Below are 24259 nucleotides of genomic sequence, written 5' to 3'. Positions count from 1 at the left end.
AACTGAGGCTAGAGTAAAACCTTAGGGAAGCTGAGCAGCACTTCATCGTCCATGTTTCTTTCCATCTCTAGGTTCATGAATCCAACAGACTATTGTCTGTCTCTCATTTCCATCAACAGATAGTAAGTTCCCTATAGGGCAAGACATGTTTTATGCTTTCAAGAATCTCCCCTTGATATCTAGTGAGGGCCTTACTAGAATAGTAACTCAATAAATGTTAAGTGGTAAATTAAGGAATAGACAGTTTTGAAATGGGGTATCAGTATATAGATCAGGCAAACCAAGAACTTGAGATTCTCCTGACTCAGCCTCCCAAGTGCTTGGATTACAGGATGTATGCTATACTCACAACAGTTTTCTCTTTAAGTAATTATTTTCCTAAGTAAGTCCTAGATTTGAGGAACCCAGAAACTGGATTGTACTTTATTTTTACTAATATTAGGTAAAAGAGAGGGAAGTTATGACTTAGATCATTAGTGTTTTATTTTAAAAGTAATTGGTTAGTCTAATGACAGAGATAAATGATATGTCTGTGTCTTTATGAGAGAGACCAAAATTCAGTGAGCTTTTTCTTGATCCTAGATTCATTCAGTCAGGCTAGACTGTAGATGACTTTTTCCCGGTCAACCTAGCAAGTACTTTTCTATTACTATTTGCCTTTTGGGAAGCTTGGTGTCCTCAGAGCAAGTGCCATGCCTGTCACGTTCACAGTCTTAGTGCCAGCACCTCCAATAAGTTTGAGTGGAATGGAGTACGTGCTTAAGAAATGATAGTGAAAAGAAGGGGAGGAAGGATGGAATCAAGGATGGGTTAAAGGAAGGAGGGCTCTGATTTTTTTTACTTTATCTAGAACTTACTCATCTCTCACCAAAGTCCCCTCTCCCTTCAACCTCCGTTTTTGTGTTAGGCACCAGAGATTCAAAATGATGAAATGTCAGAGCCTATGCTCTTAAGGGACTGATAGTCTAGTGAGATACAGAACTAAGACGGCAAGAGGGTAAGTGTTTCATCATAACAGGAAGTCTGGTGATAGAGGAAACAAACCAAAGGAAGCATCCAGTTGGCCCCTGAGGGGAGACAGGTCACAGAGCATAGTGCAAACCAGAAGAGAATACTAACCGACTTCCTCGTGCTTTGGAGGCTTGAAAACCTTCTAGTCTCCCTTCATAATCCAAAAACTGGTTATGCACAGACTGACAAAACCGCGAGAGGCCACAAGTCCTTGCTTCTCAGCCTTTCTCGAGTCAGAGTCGTTTTGGTGTTTAAGTGATTTTGTCTTGGCACAACTGGACTTGGCTTTCATTCTGGGAATGCAAGTGGTTGCTTGTTGTGGAGCCTCAAACTAAAGGCCTGATGTCTGGGCCAGACCTATAGCATATCCTGTGTTAGGAATAGTAGTTCTGGTAAGTTCTAGTTCTTTGTTAAGCGCGATCCATTAGCATCACCATTTGTTCCTTCCTGAGCAAATTCTTGTTCTCATGACAAGGATTAATGATAGAACATGTAGATGGTGGACTTTGCATTTTATAACAACCTGTCAGAGCAAAAGTATCTATTTTAAATGTTCTGAAGAGGATAGATAAACTTGAATCAGAAGAAAGAGAACCGTGGCAAAACATGAGGGAGGTTTCGTTGGCTAAATTTTTTTTTACATATAGGATAGCCTTTTCAAGCCCTGTGATTTAATGTTCGAGGGGACAGAGATAGAAGTCCTGCTTTGACTTTTACTTTTTGGTCTTTCTTTATTCAGGTACTGACCCCAGCACAAATTAAATCAATATGCCAGGCAATTCTGGACTCTGGGAAGCAGTACGCTCTGAAGAAGAGAAAACCATTCCCTCTGATGTATTCTTACTATGGAACTGAATATTTGGGTGAGTGGCACATGCCTATAGGCTGGAGAGTCTCTAATGGTAACATTGAGAAAACAATAAATGCTTTCAGTTTTGCTATTGACCAGTGATTCTCAACCTGTGGGTCACAACCCCTTTGAGGATCTATTGACCCTTTCATAGTGGTTGTATATTAGATAAACTGCATATCAAATATTTATAACATGATTCATAACAGTAGCAAAATTACAGTTATAATGTAGCAATGAAAATAATTTTATGGTTGGGGATCACCACAACATAAGGAACTGTATTAAAGGGTCGCAGCATTAGGAAGGTTGAGAACCACTGCTCTTAGACTATAATTATTCATGAACAAGAGATATTTTAAAGCATTTGAGAACAAATATTGAGATATAATTTATTATCTTTTTAAAGTGTGAATGACAGTAATATAAGCATTTTAACATTTATGTTCACAAAAAACTAAAAGTTTTATTACCCATTTATTTATTAACATTTATGTTCACAAAAAACTAAAAGTTTTATTATTACCCATTTATTTATTTGAGAGAGAAGTCTCAATACATTGCCTAGGTTGCCCTTGAACTACTGGGCTCAAACAAATATCCTGCATCAGCTTCCTGAGGAACTGGGACTATGGGCATATACCATCATGCCTGGCTTATTTTTTTGAGATATGATGAACAATTGTCACATTGATTTTAAGTAATGTTTTTGAATAGGGGAATAAGATCAATTTGGTAAGTTTTTAAGTGTTAGCAGATTCCTAACAGGCAACTGAATTACAGTGTCAAATTTTGAGCTCTGATTCATGTAAAAAAAAAGTGAGTCCCCCCAGTTTGAGTCCTTACACTCCTGAGCAAGATTTGTAAGGTCCTTTGAAAGCCACACTTAAACTGAGTCTCTTTCCTCTAGATTCTGTCTACTGTAGTTTCCACGCACAAAGTGACCTCTTACCTTTAAACTATTAGTTATCTTCCTTTTACCTAGAATATTTCACTTCCCACAAGCCCTTCATCTACATGTAATACCCAGACTTCAAAACTCGGTGCAAATCTTATGAGATATACTGAGATACATTCTGTCTTAGGGAAAAAGGTAGTTGAAGCCTATCTTGAGAATCATTAACATGTTTCCGGTATTTTCCCCTGGAGCGAATAGGGTGACATCATGGCCTCATGCCCACACTGTTAATGGAGTCCTCACTGTAGCTTATTATAATTCGTGACTCACTTGTTAAACTGCCCTGTCAGGTTTTGTGCACATTCAGGATGGGGATTCATCCATTTAGCTTTGTGATCCTTGGCCCTTTGCCACCGAGGCTGCATTTAATGAGGGTACCCGAATGAATGGATGAATGGCTAATGAGCAACATTAAGTGAGAGTTTTCTCCAAGAAATTTTGCATTCTTTTCTAAGTCTTTGTAGGATCAGACGTTGAAACAGGATTTGAGTATAAAAATCTATTTGAAATGTGATCCTAGAGAGCATCGCTAGGGAAGTGGAGAAATGAGACAAGGAAGAGGAAGAATTTCCTTTGCGAAATAATGAGCATTTCTGGATATTAGTGGCTTTGTGTTAGACTTTTGAGTCGCTTTGACAAAATGCCTGATGTCACAACTGAAGGGAAGAACGACATTTTTTGGCTCATGGTTTCAGAAGGTTCATTCTATTGTCACTTGAATGAATTCATTCTGGGCACATAATAGGGATGAACATGGTAGCAGAAGCATATAGTAGAGTTTACTCATCTCGTGGTAGAGAAAAATCAGGGAGAGTGAGGGGCCTGAAGACCCTCAAAGATATCCACCAAGCAACCTAGTTCTTGATGGGCCCCCACACTCTAACATTTCCACAATCTCCCAAAGTAGCACCGCTCACTGGAGAACAAGCATTTCCTCTATATTCTGATGGCAAATATTTCATATTCAAACTGGAATAGGCTCAGCCACACTGGAGACTCTTAGAGGTCATAATGGGACATGCCTCAGAATTGTCTTACCCAAAGAATGAGGAAATTCAGGTCTTTATCTATTCATTTCCTGCTTTATTGGTTGGCTGCTCCAGGGGTGTTAATTTTGCCTTATCCCCATATGCTGAGCATATTCTTGTGGCTAGAGAAAAACTCAGGCAAAATAAGAACTGTTTAGGTAGGAAGTTTTGGAAGCATAGGTGCACTGAATGGAAAGTTTGTCAGGGTGCTCTCAGTGTCTTTTATAGTTCTTTTATTAATAGTTTTTTAAAAGAGAAATTGACATTCTGGCCATTGATGTACATATTGCAAACCAAATTTCTGGTAAATATGTAAATACTTTCCTGAAAATACAAGCTTCCTTGTAATAATTATTATCAATATATAAAATGCAATATGTCTTAATATAAGACTAAATAGTATGCATCATATATATAGTCTAAGTTGTACATGTTATATAATATATACATATTTACACAAATATTGTTTATTTGTATAAATAATGAAGCACTAACAAAGGAATTGGCCTAAAGGATTATAAGGCTGCAAAATCCAGATTTAAAAAGGTCAATGTTGTAAGTTTCAGGCTGAGTCCAAGTCTATAGGGAAAAGACAAATTTCTAAGCTGGAGAATTATTTCTTAGCATTTTTGTTCCAATCAGGCCTTGAAGAGTGGATGAGGACTGCCTACCATTGACAAGGGCAATCCTCTTTAATTCAAGTACTTACAGGTTCAACTTTTATTGTTTCCACAAGACTCAAAAAGATGTACTTAGAAATAATAGTCAACAAAATATCTGGGCAACATCTTGCCTAATTAAGTTGTCACATAGACTCACTCATCATACTCCTGCTACACATCTATTATAGAGTACTCCACTTATGTTCTATAGTTTTTCAAATATGGCTCACTTTCTGAACTGAATGGAGAGGTCTCTTCAAGAATATGGGCAAACTCATATTCATCTTTGTATCTCCATGGTGAGATAATGTCCAAAACAGAGGTATTCATTGTGAAGATTTAGAAGAATTGAGCCAAGAGAAAGGATTTTTTCTGTTTTGTTTACTCTTCTATCCTTAGCACCTAAAGCATCTGGTGCATGGTAGATGCTTAATACTTAGATTTTGAATGGGTTGATGGATTATTAAGATATCTAGACAGAATTGTTTTCAAGTACTTTGGGAACATTTTCATAAAATCAAAATTTCTGTGAAGAGCTTAACAGTTTAATTAGGGTTTATGGTCCATATGGTTTCAGTCGTAAATACAAATCTGTTGTATGACATGAAGGAAGCAGAGAACAACGTGCAAATGGATGAGTATAGCTATGTTCCAATAAAACTTTATTTACAAAAGTAGTGAGCCAGATTTGGGCTGCAAGCTGTACTTTGCTGGTGGTTTAGTTTTTTTTTTTTCAGCAACTCAATTGTTATGTATGTGCTTTCAAGTAATATTTTAATGTAAAACAAATCTCATTATTTTCTTTTCACCAGATTAAACTACCTCCCCTCTCTTGGTGGATAAATGATGCTTGCTTTGTCTACACAGGGGCAGCTCATGGCCTGTCATCCATTCTCCAGATGCTTCTTTCTTACCATGAACATCTCAAGCCTTCAGATCGGGAGCTGGTGTGGCAGAGTGTGGACTTCCTCATGGAACAGGAACAGAATTGCAACTGGCCTCCTGAGCTCGGAGAGACCATCGAGAGAGAGAACGAACTGGTCCACTGGTGCCACGGTGCTCCAGGTCTCCCACACACTGTTGTCTGAAAACAGGGCCTTTCACCTAGCTTACACAAAGGGAGTTCATTTTTTTCTGAGATTTGAGGGTATTTCTCAACCTAGCTCATAGCTATCAAGTTGAAATTTTTGAAAACTAAAAAATATGTTGATCTTTAAAGGACTTCTGAAAACTGTTCCATAGGTTTAAAAAATCTCTATATCCATAGCGGTAAACAAGCACTCCTTCAAAATGTAATGTGGATCACAGATATAGTTCAAACTTTCAGGGTATCTGAGTGTTAGAGTGAACGATTAATATCCTCAGAGTTCTGGGTTTGATTCCCAGAATATATGCACAAAAAGAATCAGTAGCCCCATATTCAAAAGCAAAAAGAAATGGGTAGAATTCATTTTACTAATGTATAACTCCAATATTATTATTTCAATAGGTTACTGATTTAAAAATGATTTAAAATGGCTGGGCTCGGGACAAAAAGCACTGCTGGTAGAGGACATGGGTTCACTCCAGAGCACTACAAAATGATAGTATACAGTCTTTAAAATATTAGCATCTTCACAATTCAGTGTGGATTTTACACTTACATAACATTCCAATCAAATGCTACATTTCAAAATTTTGTTAGCTACATTGGAAGGTACACATACTCAGTCTGATCATTTATTTGGTGGCCCCTGGCCTAGTAACAGCTTGTTGTAAATTTCTATACATCCCAGTGAATCACAATGTGTATTGATCCTAATGAAACTTGTATTAATCTTTAAGTTTGAGACACATAGTTTTGGAATTCTTTTTCAGTTGAGTATTTCCAGTAATAACTAATGAAATGTCTAGAGAAATGAGAATCCATCCCCCAATTCTGAATTCTGAAATTGAGCCTTGAAACTAGACAGACTTCATTACCTACCTTTCCCTATCCCACCTTTTTCAAATCCCATTACATTACTAACTAGTCTTCTGGAGAAGGAATAATGGTAAAGAAGTTAAATTCAAACAAATCAATTCAGTTCATTGGCAAAGAGAGTAAAATATCAAATAACACAGTTATCAATTTTGTTCTGTGACAATTACATGTGTATATAATGCTTTATAATTACTTTTACCTCCTAAATTTTTTGATTATGGAAGAGTTTAGTTTGCAGGGCTATGCTTCAAACAGAAGAGCACAGCTTTAGATTGCATTTGATTTATCTTTGTCTTGTTATCTGATTTTTATTGCCTCCCCTTTTCCCTTTAATTAATGTTCTTTAATCAAACTAGACTTCTCTTTTTTCCTTGATACAGTTTGAGGTGATGAATAATATGTCACCGTCCATTGTCATATTTTCTCTGCCTGCCACATTTAACTATGGAAGGAATGGCAAACTGTGTATTTAAAAAAGTGCCAGGACATAGTACATTATGTTCAAGCTAACTGATGCCAGGGATAATTTGTGCCCATTACTTCTTGCTTTGACCTTTTTATGGGAAAAAAACCCACATCAGTTATTTACCATCCTGGAAATTAAGTTTCTTCTTATGCTCAATATTTCTATTTCTCCTTCCTCTTAATCATTCTCAGCAATGGTCTCTGGCTATTCTCCAAGCATCCCAGGATTCTTGAATTTTGGAGATGTCCCAAATTAAATATAGAATATTTTAAAAGGATTCAATGTGCTAGGAAAAGCCCCTAATAGAGTAGAAAGATAATCTACTAAAATGAGTGGCTGAGCCTGTTACTGAAGTAGGTGTTTAAATGGCTGTTAGTCTACCCTTTCTGTATACCAGATGTATGCCATCTGTTTCAGCAGGTCATGGATTAAGACACTGCAGCATAGGATTCATGACACTGGAGACTTTATTTATCCTCCTTAGCAATCATTCTAAGTGTTTTGAGAAGAGTGACATAAATACATTGCTTCAAAACAAAACATTAAGTTCATGTAGTCACCGGAGTATCAAAAAGAAACTGATTCACTAACGAAATAAGGTCCATTATTTCTGCTAACCCCAACCCTCACCTAAGAGTGATTATAACACTGGTAATTGCAGGTCAAGACAGTCAAAAGCTCGCTGAAGTTGACTACAATAAATTTCTCCCTAAATCTAACAAGAAATGGCCTAGAAAAATAATTTCATTTGTTTGAGAAAAAAATTGAGAATAGATTTATGAACAGCACAGATGGTTTGGGATGACAGACCATTCCTGTGATTAAAAACCTGCCAGAGATAATCTACAATTTGGAGCTTCATTAATATTACTTATCCACACCTCAGTTTCCTATTGGCTTTCTTTTAGCCCAGCTCTTCAAGTGACTGCCCTAGTTATTATGAATGAAATGTAGAAATAGTTCTTGACAATAGATTAACAATTAAGGGGTCTAATTGTAGCTCTAGCACTAACCAGCTAAGTGACCTTGAGAAAAGTCACTTTTTAAAAAATCTGAAATGAGCGTGTTGAAGTGGAATAGTGAATCTCAGTATTTTTGTTACCATTGGCACATTTTTACATCTGGACCTCTGCCATTCCTTAGGGATATATCTCAGATGCTTTTATAAACACCCACATTTATAAATACCTACAGTGACATATAGGTTTGTCTCCCTAAATACAATAAAGTATTGCAGGAAGACTCATGTGATCCCTTCATAACCTTGATCACTCTGAAATACAGGATGGAAGTCATTTGCAGAATCATTAAAACAAATGCTGTGGCTAAAATAACCTTCCTGACTGCATCAGGTTACATCATTACTTCGGTAACACTGACAGTGCATTTCCTTTACTCTGTGTGAAACACAGGTGTGAGCAGTTTTGAAAATTTGTTCCACCAAGGCTCTGGGTAGGTGACTTTGGATAAAGAGCAAGGCTCCTGAAGCACAGGCTGGGAAACTAAGTTTTGTGATGACTCAGCAAACTTACACACGGAGCAGGAATCTGGGTGCTCATGCTCCAGTATGTTGAAACAGTGTATTCTACCTGCCACAAGTCTCTGGAGGACCCACGTTTCAAAGATTTAGTCTCCCCAAACCATCTTTATTAACCTATAATCGAATCTCCTGGTTGTATTTGGCAAAGTCATACACTCTCACATATACATGAAACACAATGATATGTGTTTCATATCATTGAATACTAATTAGTGATCCCAGGAAAAAGTTGTGCTAGTTCCCATTACAAAGAGACATGACATCCTTTCCTTTAAGAGTTAGAAGTGTTGGGATGGTTTCCATTAGGCCAGAAGAGGGGCTAGCAAATTTAGAACATTTTCAATGCCCCTACATATACATCAATCTGTAATCCAGGTTCAAGGACAGGACTTTTTACTCTGGCCAGAACCATAGGATCCATAGCTTGTAACTGTCTGGGGCTAATAGCTTGGGATAGCAATTAAACCATCTCAGTCTGTCTTTTTTTTTTTTTACATCTCTGCTCTGCTTCCAGTGCCAGCTTCTGCTAGAGCAGTGGTTCTCAACCTTCCTAATGCTGTGACCCTCTAAATACAGTTCCTCATGTTGTGGTGACCCCAGTCATGAAATTATTTTGTTGCTACTCCATAACTGTAATTTCGCTACTGTTATAAATGGTAATGTAGATATCTGATATGCTGGATATTTGGTATGTGACCCCTGTGAAGGGTTTGAGACCCACAGTTTGATAACCACTGTGTTAAGGTGATAAATGAGGTATCACAGAGACAACAGGCATTTGTGGAATTATTTGGTGGCAAAACCACCACAGCACAGATGAGGAGAAAAGAAAGGAATATGATAAACTTCCTACCCTCTGGTGGTTTGTCTTCTAGCAGGGGAAAACAGATCGTTTTAATTTGGTTATGTATAAGTGTTACATTATAGAGAGAGTGAGATAGGATCCAAGAAAAGAGATTTCTCATGCTGCCTCCAGATTCAGTGAAGGCTTCCTAAAGAAAGTGATTCCTGAGTTGAGTTGTGCCAAGAAAAGCAGGAGGCTTCTTCCAAGAATAACAGACACTCAGAAGCATGGAAGCATCGCAGATAGTTTGGTTTGATGGGAGTGAAACGATTCAGTCGGAGAATGAAGAAACTAGCAAACAGAGCAGGATGCTGATCATAAAGGGCTTTCTGTATCATGCTAAGGTACCTGTATAATAGGGAACCCTTTAGCTTTCCTTGGCTAAAACACTTCCCACCTAACTCTCTTGTGTGCGTGTCCGGAAGCAGAGCATACTCTCAGGGGAACCTACTAGGCCAAGGGTCATAGGACAGAAACTAAGAAAAGCTAGAGAAGTGGCTTCCATGGAGACTAGCTTTACTCTTATTCTGAGGGATGCTAATAGGCACAAGGTACACTAAAAATCTGGTTCTGTCTTGAGGCAAGCGAGTAGGCTGTTTTTATCCATCCATGATAGTCAGCTCCAGAGAGCTGAGTACACGTTATGATTTTCTGTTTGCCTGTGGGGAAGTCTCCAAAGATGGGAATCCAGGAGGTATGTTAGCAGCCAGCTGTTAGAAGAACTCAGACATGGTCTACTTGCTGGTAAGATGAAGGGAGCTGAGTCAGGTACCTCATTGATTCCTGCTCATCCTCTAGTACTCAATTAGATGATGACAGTCTAGTAGACCTTTCCTACCAGCATCTGTAGGCCAGGGACCCTCCTTTGTGTTCCCATAAGTATATTTGTGCCTACTTTGTACCTCCAGATTAAGCTCTATAAGCCATTAAAGACAGTGGCATTTTAAAATCAGTATCTGCCATATAGTTCATGCTCAATTGATACCTAAACAGCTGCCATATCCTATGAAATTATTCTTTGGCACGTTTCATTTCCATCTTTCTGCCAACAAAACTAGCTCAGACCTACCCCACCTTTCTTTAGGTCTTTCCTCACAGTACTGTGTAAGACCAATCACATTGTTATGCAAAAATCAAAACCCACCAATTCATAATAAAAAGACTTCTAGTGGATCCCTATTACCCACAGTATACAGTCTAAAATGCCTAACAGAAACTATCATACCATCCATAATCTGAACTCCTTCTTCTTCTACCCTCCCAGTGCCTTGGTTAGCATGCTGCCACACTGACCTTGTGGTTTTTGTCTTAGATGTCTCTGAACCTCTTAGTCTCTGTGGTCTTGGTGCTTAATATGCTTTCCCTGCCTCATCTTGGGCCTGGGGGTTTCCATGCAGCCTACAAACCCCAGAAGATCCCAGCTTCTGTTCAAGGCTTCCCCTGACTGTTTCCTTCAGGACAATTTCACTTGTCTGTTCTCTATAGTTTCACTGACAGTACCATTCATTGTACGATCCAGCAGCAACATGGAGCCATGCCTTATTTGATGTTAGTTACAGCGTCTACCTGAAGGGCATATGCCATCGTTAGCATTTGTTTTAGATTCCTCAGTGCCAGTGCTAGCTGTACAATTTGGGAGACCTATTACAAAATACAAAATTACTAATTTTGAAAAAAAACTATTAAGAATCTCAAGATAGTACCAGCAGAGTATTAAGGCCAGTATTAACCCTTTGAGGAGCAAGCTGCTTTGCCCTTGAGCTTGCCTTGCACCATGGCCGCACATGGTTTTCTACATTTTTTTTCTTCTCTAGCAAGTTATATATAAATACTCAAATAAAATCTCAAAGCAATGAGAGGCAGAGAGAATCTTAGTGGGAGATCTCATCAAGATACCTACTCCATTCAAGGCCATTGCTTCCACTTGAAAATATGAGTTGGGAGGGTACAGGGCACAAATCCCAGAGCCTCCCACTTGCTACCACTGTGCTCGTCTCTTAGCCCTTCTCTGCATTCTGTGTAGGAGGAAAGTCTGCAGGAGGCAGAGTCTTCTTGGATTATTAATCTCTTTGACTGCGGACTGCCAGACCTTGCAACTTGGGGAAAATAATTTCAGTTAATAGTTGTTTCTGCTCTTGCTTCTGTAGTGGGTATTACCTTCGTTGGCAAGTTTTGAAGGAATGTTTCTTTCCATTGAGCACTGACCATGGGAAGGACTCACTTCAAAGCTGGATTAGACATCTTATTGAGGTTGTTTGATAACACTGCTATTCTTGGAAAGACTCCTAGTTTTGCTCTTAAGGAAAAGGGTATTGTTATAAATATGTAAACATTGCAAATTCTGAACTTCTAGAGGGTGATGGTTCATATTTATTGATGTGCTTCAATTAAAATGTTTCTCTTTCTCCAAAAGCCAGCTCCATGATAAAATTAAAACAGCTTAAACTACTCACACAGGAAAAAGCCCACTCTCATGTAGAACATTCCATAGTCTTGCTACCAAACGCATAATGCCCAGAAGTCCACTTTTTGGAAATGTAGCTAGGAATGTAAAAAACAAAAAACAAAAAGGAAATGTAGTAGCTCAGGCCACATCTTAGACACACTGTGCTAGAATATGTAGTGATTCATAAGGTGTACACCTTTGAGAAGCTGTATATTATTAAAACCTGAAAGTCACCTCTTACTATCTTTGATGTTTTTACAGGAATTGCTTATCTGTTTGCCAAAGCTTATCTCGTTTCCAAGAAACCACAGTACCTGGACACATGTATCCGGTGTGGGGAGCTAACATGGCAGAAAGGCCTGCTGAAGAAGGGGCCAGGAATTTGCCACGGTGTAGCCGGCAGTGCCTATGTTTTCCTTCTGCTGTACCGTCTTACAGGAAACTCCAAGTACATCTACCGTGCCCAAAGGTCAGTGGTTTTCATGTGCATATTCTTAGAAGTCCTTTTTTCCCCCATTGAGACAAAGTCTCATATATCTTAGGCTGGCCTTCAAGTTACCATATAGTGAACAATGACCTTGAGTTTCTGATTCTTCCTACTTACATCTTCCAAGTTCTAGAAGTACAGGTGTAGACCACCACACCATTTTATGTGGTGCCAGGGATTTAAGACCAGAGCTTTTGTGTGCTGTGCAAGTACTCTACCCACTGAGCTACATCCTGAGTCCTAGTTTTGGAAATCTTAATCTAATTAACTTTCTAAGTAGGTAATACAGCCACCTGGTTTCAAATGTGTAAAAAGGAGCACAGCGACTCAGCCCCCAGCCATTTAATTGACTTCCCTGGGGGTACTGTCTTGTTTGTCTTCCCAAGAATGTTCTCTCTAAAACCAAGCATATGGGAGTATGTATCAAAGTTTGTCCTTCTTCTGCAAATGATAGTGCTTTGTTATTTGCTGACCATGAAGTGCTGCTTCTTCCAACCTTTTTGGTGAACATTTTTGCTAAACTAAGAACATTTTACTCCAGCTGTTTCCAATATTTTCATTATAAACGATGCTACCTTTGACACACAGATGACTAGACTATCCTTTCCTACCTTCTGTCTAGGAGGAAAGTAGACTGTGCAGGAGACAGAGTCAGCTTAGATTACTAATCTCTTTCACTGTGAACCTCTAGACCTTGCAACTGAGGGAAAGAATTTCTGTTAATAGTTGTTCTGTCTCTTGTTTCTGCTCTTGCTTCTGTAGTGGATACTACTGTTGTTAGCAAGTAAACTCCTGGAAATGGAATTTTGGAGCTAAAGGCTATATAGATATATTTTCTAATAATATATATCATCTAATTTGATAATGCTAAATTCATCCCTGTAGTTTATTCCCTGAAATCCTGATAAATATGGAAACAAGATGTAGAACAGACAACATTGTTTTGAATAGAAATAACTCCACACCAATTAACTGTATGCACTATGCCAAGAAGACCATGAGGGCATTTGGAAGCTGTCTATGTAAGTTGTCAGAAGAGGTCCTGGTTTTCTGTGTGGCACTTCTAAACTAGGAGGCTTCTCACACCGCCCCCCCCCATATGATTTGATTCCCTTGTGTCTGAATTGTCACTTGGTAGAGACCCAAAAATAGTCCCTCATGGTTGTGAGAATTCCTTTTAAAGGGGTATACCCAGAATCATATTGGCTATGTGAAATATCACCCACTTCTCAGGGGTATTTGCTGGTTTAAATAAGTTAACACATGAAAATTATTTTATTTTTTAAGTTTTATAAACTTTATTATAAAAAAGAACTTGAAAATAAATACAAGAAAATCATTTAAAATAGTGCCTGGAATATAGTAACTTCAATGTAAAGATTAACTGTTATTACTATAATTTTGAACTTTATTATTCCTTAGTTTTACCTATGCATATGTATATATACACATATGTATGTATTTATATTTATACACATATATTTATACATATATATGTGCATATGTGTGTCTATGTACATTTTGGTTCTAGGAATTAAACCTAGAGCTTCACATGTGCTAAAGACACACTTTACCATTAAATCATAACTCAGCTCTCACTCTACTTTCAATAGGTTCCTATTTTATATGTGTATATATATATATATATATATATATATATATATATATATATATATATATATACTATTTTAACCTACAATTTTGAATGAGTAATTTTAGTTTGAATAGATTTATTTCATTGGGTGTTTTGTTGTTGTTGTTGTTTTTTGGTATTTTTTGGTTTTTCAAGACAAGGTTTCTCCGTGTTATCGTCCTGGAACTCACTCTGTAGACCAGGCTGGCCTTGAACTCACAGAGATCCGCCTGCCTCTGCCTCGCAAGTGCTGGGATTAAAGACATGTGCCACCACCGCCCAGCTTATTTCATTGTTTTAAGAAGTTAAATAATTATTCAATGAAGTTGTATCATAATTAATTTAATCAACTTCTAAGTAATAGAAACTTGATATGTGTTAAATATTTACTAATATAGGCAAAATTGCCTCAAATATCATATCCAATATTTACATCCAATGCAATACACACACACACACACACACACACACACACACACACACACACACACACACACACACACATTATGGTGGTAGAAGGATTTAGGTAGGAAATATTTTAAAATTACTGTATACCCCAGAGTCTCATTCATGCATGTTAGGTAGGCAAGCAGTCTATCATTGAGTACTCTATTCCTGACCTAAAATTTTAGAATTGAAACCTTCAGGTTTATATATGTTTCTTAGTCTAAAATGAACCTAACTTTATCCTTTCCTTTCCTACCCTCCCCCATTTTTTCCTATTGTGGTGGTTATGTTAAAGATTACAACTCTTCCTTAAAATATACTATAAATGTTTTCCTTCATTGATATTTCTTTTTAATCTAAATTTTTTATTTTATTTGTGTGTGGATGTTTTGCCTGTATATGCATCTATGCATCACGTGTAATCCTGATGCCTGTGGAGACCAGAAAAACAAAGCAGGTTTCCTAGTAGTGGAATGATAGACAGTTGAGAGCTGCTATGTGGGTGCTGAGAATCAAGCTGTCCTCCTCTGGCAGAGCAGCCAGTACTCTTAGCTGCTGACCCATCTCTCCAGCCCCTTCCTTTTCCATATTTCCCCTCTTGTTCCTGAATTTTTGTCACATGAAAGTATTAAGTGTTGTTCTTGTGAAAGTCATCAATTTTCCTTTTAGGACTTTGTATTATTTATAAAAATTATCTTAGGTAACAAAAGCGTAACTAACACTGACACTTGCATTTTTGTGATTTCATTTTAACATGAAAAAGTTTTACTCATCTAGAAATTATTTTTCATTGGCACTAGATTGTTTTCTACCTTTGGTCACTGAAAACATTTTTAGCATAGCACGGTGATTTAAAGTTAATGTTGATCACAAATTGAAGTGTTAGACATAAATGGCTTTGTTTGGGGACTTTCTCGTGCCACTTTGCTATTTCTATATTTTATTGTTTACTTCTAATTTTTCTCTACTACTCTCACTCACTTTGTTTTTCAACTTGTAATTTGTCACTTTAAAAACAGACCTCTGCAATTTAGTTGGAATTTTACTGAATTATAGGTTATTTCCATTAGAATTATTGTCTTTAAAATATAAAGGTTTTCCATTCAAGATCAAGGTATACCTTTCCATTTATTTAAGTTCAAAAATGTCACTTAGTTAATTCTTGATTTTTATGAAGTATGTCTTTGTAATTCTTCTTAGCATTTTTTGTTTTGTTTATTTCCAAGTTTATTACAAATGAATTTTTCTCAAGGAATCTTATTTTAGGCCATTTATTATTGATACTTATTAAATTTTTAAAAAGCATATATATTAGTACAGTTTATCATCAGTTTCTATTTTTCATGTAAATCTTCATTGAACCTTGTAAGTATGAAGTTTTCATAATTACTATCATCATAGAACTTACTGATTCCATTATTGTTCTGCCAGTTTTCTATTAGATTCAATTGGATTTTCTTATGTACACATACATTATACACAAGTAATTATGACTATAACCTCCTTTCTTCTAGGCAGTCATACTCTTTTTGGTTTTCTATTGCGTGAGTTCCCTACAACAATGTATCCCCATAACAAGCTTGAATAGTAAAAGGGATAGAAAACATCATTGCTTTTATGCTGAGTGCCCGAGGATCTTCCATTTTACCACAGTCTTTTATATTTACTTTTTATAATGTATATCATGCTAGAGCTACACTCCTATGTTCAAGGCAATCCAGTAGATTTCTATGAGGACTGAAGGTAAAGACAGAAGTCTGCGCTTTGAGTGAGAGGTCCTAACAGCACCTAGATTCCCATTTCGTTTGATTTCATCTCCTATTCTCTTTCTCCTTGTTCTCTTTACATGTTGAGGTTCTTGTGATTCCTTTACCATTACACCTCAAGGCCTTTTCAGTTTTGTTTCTCTCCATCTATAATTTTCAGTTTCTTCCTATGTCTCCTGGCCCCCTAGCTTGTCTACATTTTGCTCTCAGTATCCTCTACCTGTAATGTTCACTTTGTACATATATTTCTTAGCTTTTTAGAGTAAAAGTCTAAATGACCCAGAAAGGTTTTCTCATGATAATGAATACAATATTCAGACTTAAAATAAACTATAAAATACATTGGATATTAGCATATGTGCTCTAAATGTACTAGCATTTGTGAGCCTTTTATTTGCTTTGTGTGATGATTCAGACCCATAATTGTAGCTATTTAAGAGGCTTACATAAGAGGATCATAAATTTAAAACCTTCGTAGACTGCAAGGGGGAGGACAAGGTCAACCTGGGCAACTAGTGAGACCCTGCCTCCAAACAGTGAAACTGACAGCTGGTGATAGGGCACACACATGACACAGCTTTCTAACCTGTCTCCCTGAAACCTGACTTGTTGCTTTTCAGATGAATCACAAGAAAGTCATTAGGGCATAATCCAGGATAATGTGTTTCATTTGTTGGACCACTTCTGCCAGAGGCCCTAAAACATCTATTTGAAAAGATTGGGTGACCCTCTCTATTTCCTGGTTTGCCAATCTGAGTGTTCAGAGCTGTAGTTAGAACATTTTGAGTTCCAGAGTTGTTCATGAAATTTCAATTTCTCACTCGCAGGTAGAAAGTTATAAAATGCAGATTTATTTGTTAGTGGACCACAGACTCACCCCATGGCTCAACAGAACATGTAGGCCACTTTAGTTGGCTTTCTGATGGTCATTTGTGACGAGAAGGGTTTTTCAGTTGTTGAAAACCTTGATATAGTGCTCCAGTACTGCCTTCCTGTAATGTTTGTGATTCCCCATATATTTGATGGTCTTCCTAGTGCTTTTAATTATTGTCAAGACACATTAACACTTTTTCCTTGTCTTGTTTGTCCTCCCAAGGAAAAGGTTCTTGGTTTTATTAGTTTATTTTTCTCTTTTGCTTCCTACTTCATTAATTTCTGTCTTGATTTCCCACTATTCCTTTTCTATTGTAACTTTTATATTACTCTAAAGTTGGCATATGAAATAATTGGTTTCATTATGACATCTTCACTCACATGTGTCATTATACTTTTGTCTAATTCACTGTCCCCTGTTCTGCCTTCCCTTGTGCCCACTCTGCATTGGCGACTGGTTCTCTTCCTCCAGGTAGCTCCCACTCTTGCTTCTTCTGTGTTATCGTCTGGAGCTTAAAATGTCCAAATGAATAGCTTCTCATTATCAATTAATAATAATTTATAAATGATAACTTTTTCTTAGCTCAGTTTTTTTATAGAACCATTAGGTTTTTATATGTACTGTAGCCAATATTGTCAATTCTTTTTAGCTCTATAATTACCATTCAGGCTTCTATTTTAACTGAGAATTACTGAGAAAATTAATTGGTTTATTTGACTTGGGGAACATTGAGTACATTTTTGAAACAATAGTTTTCACTTCACTATGATAACATTTTTCACAAATGAGCAATGTTGTGCATTTTTATTATTTTTAAATTATTTTAAGTGATTTTTATTATTATTTTTTTTTTACACCGTGACCACAGTTTCTACTCCCTCCTCTCCTCTCAGTCCCCTCCCCCATCTCTCTTCAGCCCTACCCCATCCACTCTTCCTCTGTTTCTGTTCAGGAAAGGGCAGGCCTCCCAAGGATATCAACCAAACATGGCATATCGAGTTGCAGTAAGACTAGGCACCTCCCCTCGTAATAAGGCTGGACAAGGCGACCCAGTATGAGGAGTAGGGACCCATAAGCAGAAGGAATATCCTCATATTCAACTACTTTTGTTGTAGATAGTGCTGTTTACTGTGCTAATGAAGAATGCATGTTACTATACCATAAGTTTGGATTGGTCTTTCCTTCCTTTCTTCCTTCCTTTCTTCCTTCCTTTCTTCCTTCCTTCCTTCCTCCCTTCCTCCCTCCCTCCCTCCCTCCCTCCCTCCCTCCCTCCCTCCCTTCCTTCCTTCCTTCCTTCCTTCCTTCCTTCCTGTTTTTCTGTCTTTCTATCTTCCCTTCTTTCTTTCTTTTTTTTTTAACTGGTGTGGTACTAGGCAAATGATGGAGCATGCCCAAGGTTCTGGCTTTAATCCCCAGCATCTAAGAAAGATAAAAGAAAAGAGCAAGTGCATTAAGTGTGCTTTTCTATAGTTGAGATCTTCTAGAATTCTACATATTACATTTTATACATTTGAAGACAATTCTGAGATATCCAGACTGCCAAATAAGCTACAATACTCAAAAGATGAAGGCTCCTCCAAAGTCATCTCACAATTCCTATTTATCACATAATTATACGTATTGAGTTTATTCTTTAAAATACCTTATTTTCTACTGTGTAGAAGTACAAAATCTTATTTAAATGGTTGCATATTTAAGAAAACACTTGATAGAAAATCAGGAACAAATGGAATTGCCATTTATTTCCTCCTTATTTATTTTAAGCTGCCTGCAATAATTCCAAGGGCCCTACAAAAATCAAATAAGTAATTACTCTTTATAGGACCCCTGTGTGGTTGCAGTAATCTAAATTTATGACAGTACCAACTCTCAGGCTTCACTAGCGTCAGAATTGCTGATTATTTTTGCTGATGAAAAACAAATAAGATCATTTGAAAGACTGAAAACTACTATACAATGTTATAGTTAATCTAAATAAGAAAATAAAAGTCAAAGAAAATGTCTTTCACCAAAATTTTAGAGATCAGTGACTTGTTTTAAAGGCAGAGTGTCTTAAAAATAATGCCTCATAGTTGAATTTACTATTTGATGTCATCATTATAAAAAGCTGCTTGCATCCTCCCATTCATCTTAGTCCTTTGTTGCCGAAAGCAGATTGTGTGAAATACTGCACATTTATTTTCAGCCTCTGCTCTCTGTCACACATAAATGAAACCTAGTTCAGAAATCATGTGCTTCCAGAAACACAATATATTCAGATTTTTAAAGGAACAGTGATATATAAGTTTGCTTTGGTTCAAGATAAATAAAAGTAGGATGATTTATGTGGCTTTTTCACTTTTAATTATTGGATGGTGGAGGAATAGAGTTTCAGAAAATACCAATGTGCTTTGATTTGCAACTTCTAAAAATATTTGGATTTGTTTGCCAACAAAATCCGTTGCAAAACATAAGCACTTATATAACCTATCTCTTCTTTTTTTCTCCAGAAAATGAAGTTTTCTCAAATTAATTCCATAATTTTGAAAAGAAAATGACACTTACACTTTAACTATCCTGTAGCTGGTCGTATTGACACACTTACAGTAAAACTGTTCATGTTTTCTTCTTCTTTTAGGTTTGCTCAATTCTTATTCACTGAAGAGTTCAAAGCCGGTTCACGGGTTCTTGAGAGCATATACAGCTTGTACGAAGGCTTCTCTGGCACTGTTTGCTTTCTCATTGATTTGCTGCAGCCCAATCAGGCTGAATTCCCTCTCTTCAGTGTCTTTGTTTAAAAGGTTCCATCTCCCATCGCAGCCTGGCAGAAGTCCCCTCAAGATTTCCTGAGCCTCCTCTAGGCACTTTTCCTCGTAATCCACATCCAATGGTATCACCACCATGAGCCTTCCCATGGCTGCCAGAGGAACGAGGTCCACCTGATGAAGAAAGTGTGATACCAGACTAGAGAGAGAGCCTGCCAAAGATGCCACAACTCATGTAAAAACCACAGATTTAACGTTTCAGGGGAGAGATGTGAAAACCCAGGATCAGAGAGAAAAGTGAAAGAAAAAGAATGTTTTTCAGTTTGTGACACCGAAGGCAAAATGAACTGGAGATGATGGAGACGGAATGCCAGCACGTTCCAACTGGAGAGCAGATTGGACCATTTGTGCAGCTCCACCCCTCAATTCGGGAGCGAAGACGATCTAAATAATCTAAAAATATATCAAATAATTTTGCCCTGTTAAAAACTGTTAGCAGGGATCAAGTGTCAGGATGAAGGACATGAAAAGGAACCCTTGATTGTCCTAGGCCATTTTTCTGAGTGGAGATATTTGCATATGTATGTGGGTTGTTTTTTTTAAAATCACTATCCTGGGCACTTTAAAAACATCATATCATAACTTATTTTAAATACTGAAATTTGAAGCTTCCTTAGGCCTTAGAATATCTCTTTCTCTAGTTTTGTTTTCTTTCCTAGAGCTCAGAATAGTAAGATTCAGGGCGGAAAGGAGTGTAGTTTTAGTGACAGCCTAAGCTTAGTAGCTTAGGGGTGTGGCTTGTTTAGCATGCAGTTCCATGTCTAGCGCTGCAAACAAAAAGGAAGACAGGAAAATTCATATCTAGCAAATAAGTGTTTTTATCATGTGTTTGTCTCAATTTGAAGTGTGACCTGTATATTGTATATGTTAGTAATTCTTCAAATGCCTTTATCTTTATAATCTCTATGAAGCTATTAGACTGTAAAATATGCTCTCTGTGATAATCATTCATCTAAAAATCAGGGTAACTACCACAAAGGTAAGTCATTTCTGTATTTCTTAAAATACTGAGAATACTGTGAAAGACATGGAATGAGGAAAGTACAAGTCGTTCTAGAAAGAATGTTGCTCCATTTTATCTGATTAGATTAAGAATGGAATGAACTCCCTGGCTGGTCACCTTACCTTGCAAAACACAGGACATGCTAGAGCTTGGCTATCATACCAGTTGATTCTAGTTATCATATTACGTTTACTTCTGCTATAAACACAAGTTATAAAAATTCTTCAAGTCGATAGTGGATTGCTGAACACGAATAGGAGCCATGCCACTTTTGTACACAGAATATGAATTTACCACAGTCCTGGGATTTAACCATTGAAGTTCAAACATCATATTAAGAAAACAGTTGTGCTGGATGTCATTATTTCAGTAACCATTAGACATTTGGATATGTATATATACGTAGGTATATATGTGTATATGTTACATTTATTACTGTATAAACTGAAGCACTATTTGAACTGTAGATAGACTTTGGGAGGAGTTAGGTAATACTTTGCTGCCTAGAAACATTTGTGTGTGTGCTGGTTTGTGGAGCTGTATGAACCAATGGATTTGTGTGGGTTTGTATGAATGTTGTATGTGTGACCCTATTTTGGAAAAGAGAACTTCTTGTATTCATAAGATTCTCAAAGAATCTTACCAAAGAAAAGAACTGTCTTTTTATATTTTATGACTCTTTGTACGTTTACAAGCACCAACACAAGCTGGTACAAAATGATTTTTGTAAAACATGTACCTTGTTGGCTTATGGTCCCATTTCACACCCTCAGATTTAAAATCTCAATATATAAAACTGGCTTTAATTGCTCATCTGTGAAAATAATGTTTGGGGTAAAACTTAATTAGATTCCAGTTCTTTCTTGAGGAGGGCCAGCACCTTTTGGAAAGCCTTAAGGAAGATTCTGTGCACAGAATGTTCTCCTTTTGAAAGGACCAGTGACAGCTGTCTCACCACCTAATTTAAAATGCATTGGCCATGGGCCCCACAGGCTAAAGATAATAAGCAGCCAGAATTAGGCCCTTTTTATTAAAGGAAAACATGCTTTTATTGTGTCTGAGCAGCCACTCAGTGTGTATTAGGTGATCTCCCTAAACACTTAGAGCTATGCGGGAGCAAAACAAGGATTCAAAGTCTGCTTTCTCCTTTGAAGTTCACGTGTTCAGTATTCCAGCTAAGAAATATGCAAGCACCACAGTACACAAATGACCCCTTCCCTCCAAGGTACCTCCTTTTAAAAATCTGCCCACTTCTTCCATCATTCATTGTACAGACTGAAAAACCAAAGGACTAGGAAATAACGTATAGATCTGCTGCATCTGTTAGATTTTAGGAGCTTTACAAAAACTAGACCTACCTTTTTAATATGTAATAGAGTGACTAACTTTGTGCTGATCGTTCTGAAAAGGTCACTATTTTTGTATATCATATCTAAAAAAGGGTCATGTTTGGATGTGGTCTTTCTGAAGTACCACTTCAGTAAATATAAAACAAGGATATACTTTTTTGGGGGCTGTTAAACCTATCATTGAAACTTTGCATTTTCCTGAAAGAAAAGCACCATTGGTTTGGGAGGGTCCTCTTCTATCTTATTTTCCCAAGAAAGGGAGGAAAGACGCATATTTTCAGCAGGAAAGTAAGTCATGTAATTTATTTCATTATCAGTTTCATGTGTAGTAACATTCTTAATGTTAAAGCATGCTCTCCCTTGAAAGCTACTGTGTCAATTTTTTTTAGATTTATTTTTATTATCTTTAATTACATGTCTGTGTGTGGATATGTGCATGAGAGTGCTGGTATCTGTGGATGCCAGAGGTGTTATATCTACCTGGAGCTGCAGTTATGGACAGCTCTGAGCCACCTGATGTGAATTCTTGGAATGGAAATCCAGCGTGGGTTCCCAGAAAGCGGGGAGCCCATGCTCTTAACTGCTGAGCCATCCCTCCAGCTCTTACTATGGCACTGTTCAAGCTTTAGGACTATTTTCTGTTGAGGACAAACAATTCTGAATGCTGAGTGGAGATGTTTGAGGATACATGGAAAGAGTCTTAGTAATAAGGAAGGAGACTACAGTATACTTGGATAGCTATTTATTTTGTAAAGCACTACAGGTTGTGGCATTAACAGTTACATACCTTTCCTTCCACTCATTAACTGTCTATATTTAATTTACCCTATCTCATTGCCACTTTACTTCTTTTCAGCCAGTAACCTGATATTTGAAGAGAACAGAAGTTTGACAGTGTATATTTCCCACTGTTTTTTCCCCAGGCAATTGACCATGTTGTTAAGGTATTCAATTATGACAATTCATTACACAGAACAATTTACTTGATCTGTAGTACACTCCCTTCTCTTCTGGCAACTTACTTCTTTAGCTTTCTTTGAGATTTTAATCAAAGTGTTATGCAAATTGTTTTGGTTTCTGTAGCGAGTATATCTCAGCAATTTTGATGCAAGAAATACAAGTTGGGGATTTATAAACAGGCTAAGAAAGTATACACAGGTTGAGGGTGTCACTATGTAGTAGAACACTTATCTAGCATGCATGTAGCCATAGGCTCCAGTCCCACCATTAGGAACAAAAAAACATAAATGAAAATACACAATTAAAAGGAAGCAGTAATGCCAAGAGAACCATGTTAGAAATCCCAAAGCCTTTTTCTGCCACTTATTTGGGGCACTGTATGTAGTTAGGTGCCTTGTCTAATTCATAGACTTGTCATAGGAGTTATTTGTAGGGTTCTTTATTATTTAAAAAAGTTTCCATATTTTAAGTTCCTACTATGTACATAGAAAATTATGCTCAGTTAACATTTAAAAACTAAACAAAACAAACACATGTCATATGACGATGCAAAGCTTGAGGTCCAGGACACTAGATGGGTAAAATGCAAGTGTATACATTTTATATTCTACCACCAATTCTGACTGTGCTGTTTGTGCCTCAGAAGGTCTGACTTGAAAGAATTTCCTACAGAGGAATGGGTGGTGTAGCCTAGAAGCTCTCTTTAACACAAATATTTATTTTGCTAACTGAAAATAAAGGATTGTGGTGCCAATAACTCGAGAAAAGGGTCAGCCAGGCTGTAAGCATATAGCAAAAATGAACTGGGAAATAGGATAATTTAACACTGATTTTGATCCGTATGTTAATTTGGTCCTCAGAAGTGTGTTGCCTATAGGAATTGAATTGTGAGGCCTCCTTTAAATTATTTACTATGTCTCAAATTAATAGCCTCAAATTTACCAAGGTCATGTGATCTTAGCATAAATGTGGCTAGGAAAGCAAGTGAGAAGGCAGGATCAGGGCTTGGGGCTTACTTACCGAAGCTCAGCATCTGAAGGTAATTTGAACATGTGCATTTAATGGCACTAACAATGAGTATAGTCTTATCAACTTTTTGTTTTTTGCTTCCTGGAGTCTCTCTAATCCTAAACCACCTTCAATTCAGCATGTGTCTCTAAATATCTCA

At 37.2% G+C, this 24259-nt stretch overlaps 1 protein-coding gene across 1 annotated transcript in view; it reads left to right on the top strand.

The window, feature by feature from the left end:
* Window positions 1-23363, top strand: part of Lancl3 (LanC like family member 3) — a 100787-nt gene extending 77424 nt beyond the window's left edge. The window contains exons 2-5 of the mRNA XM_006976914.4: window positions 1751-1874; window positions 5377-5574; window positions 12030-12237; window positions 19593-23363. Of these exons, the coding sequence (XP_006976976.1) occupies window positions 1751-1874; window positions 5377-5574; window positions 12030-12237; window positions 19593-19752 (690 nt within the window). The 3' untranslated portion in view covers window positions 19753-23363. The remainder of the gene's footprint in view (window positions 1-1750; window positions 1875-5376; window positions 5575-12029; window positions 12238-19592) is intronic.
* The last annotated feature ends 896 nt before the right edge of the window (window positions 23364-24259 follow it).

Source organism: Peromyscus maniculatus, chromosome X (assembly GCF_049852395.1).
Source record: "Peromyscus maniculatus bairdii isolate BWxNUB_F1_BW_parent chromosome X, HU_Pman_BW_mat_3.1, whole genome shotgun sequence".
Taxonomy (NCBI): Eukaryota; Metazoa; Chordata; class Mammalia; order Rodentia; family Cricetidae; genus Peromyscus; species Peromyscus maniculatus.
Note: the sequence above shows the minus strand (reverse complement) of the source record. Positions and strands in the feature narration are given on the sequence as shown.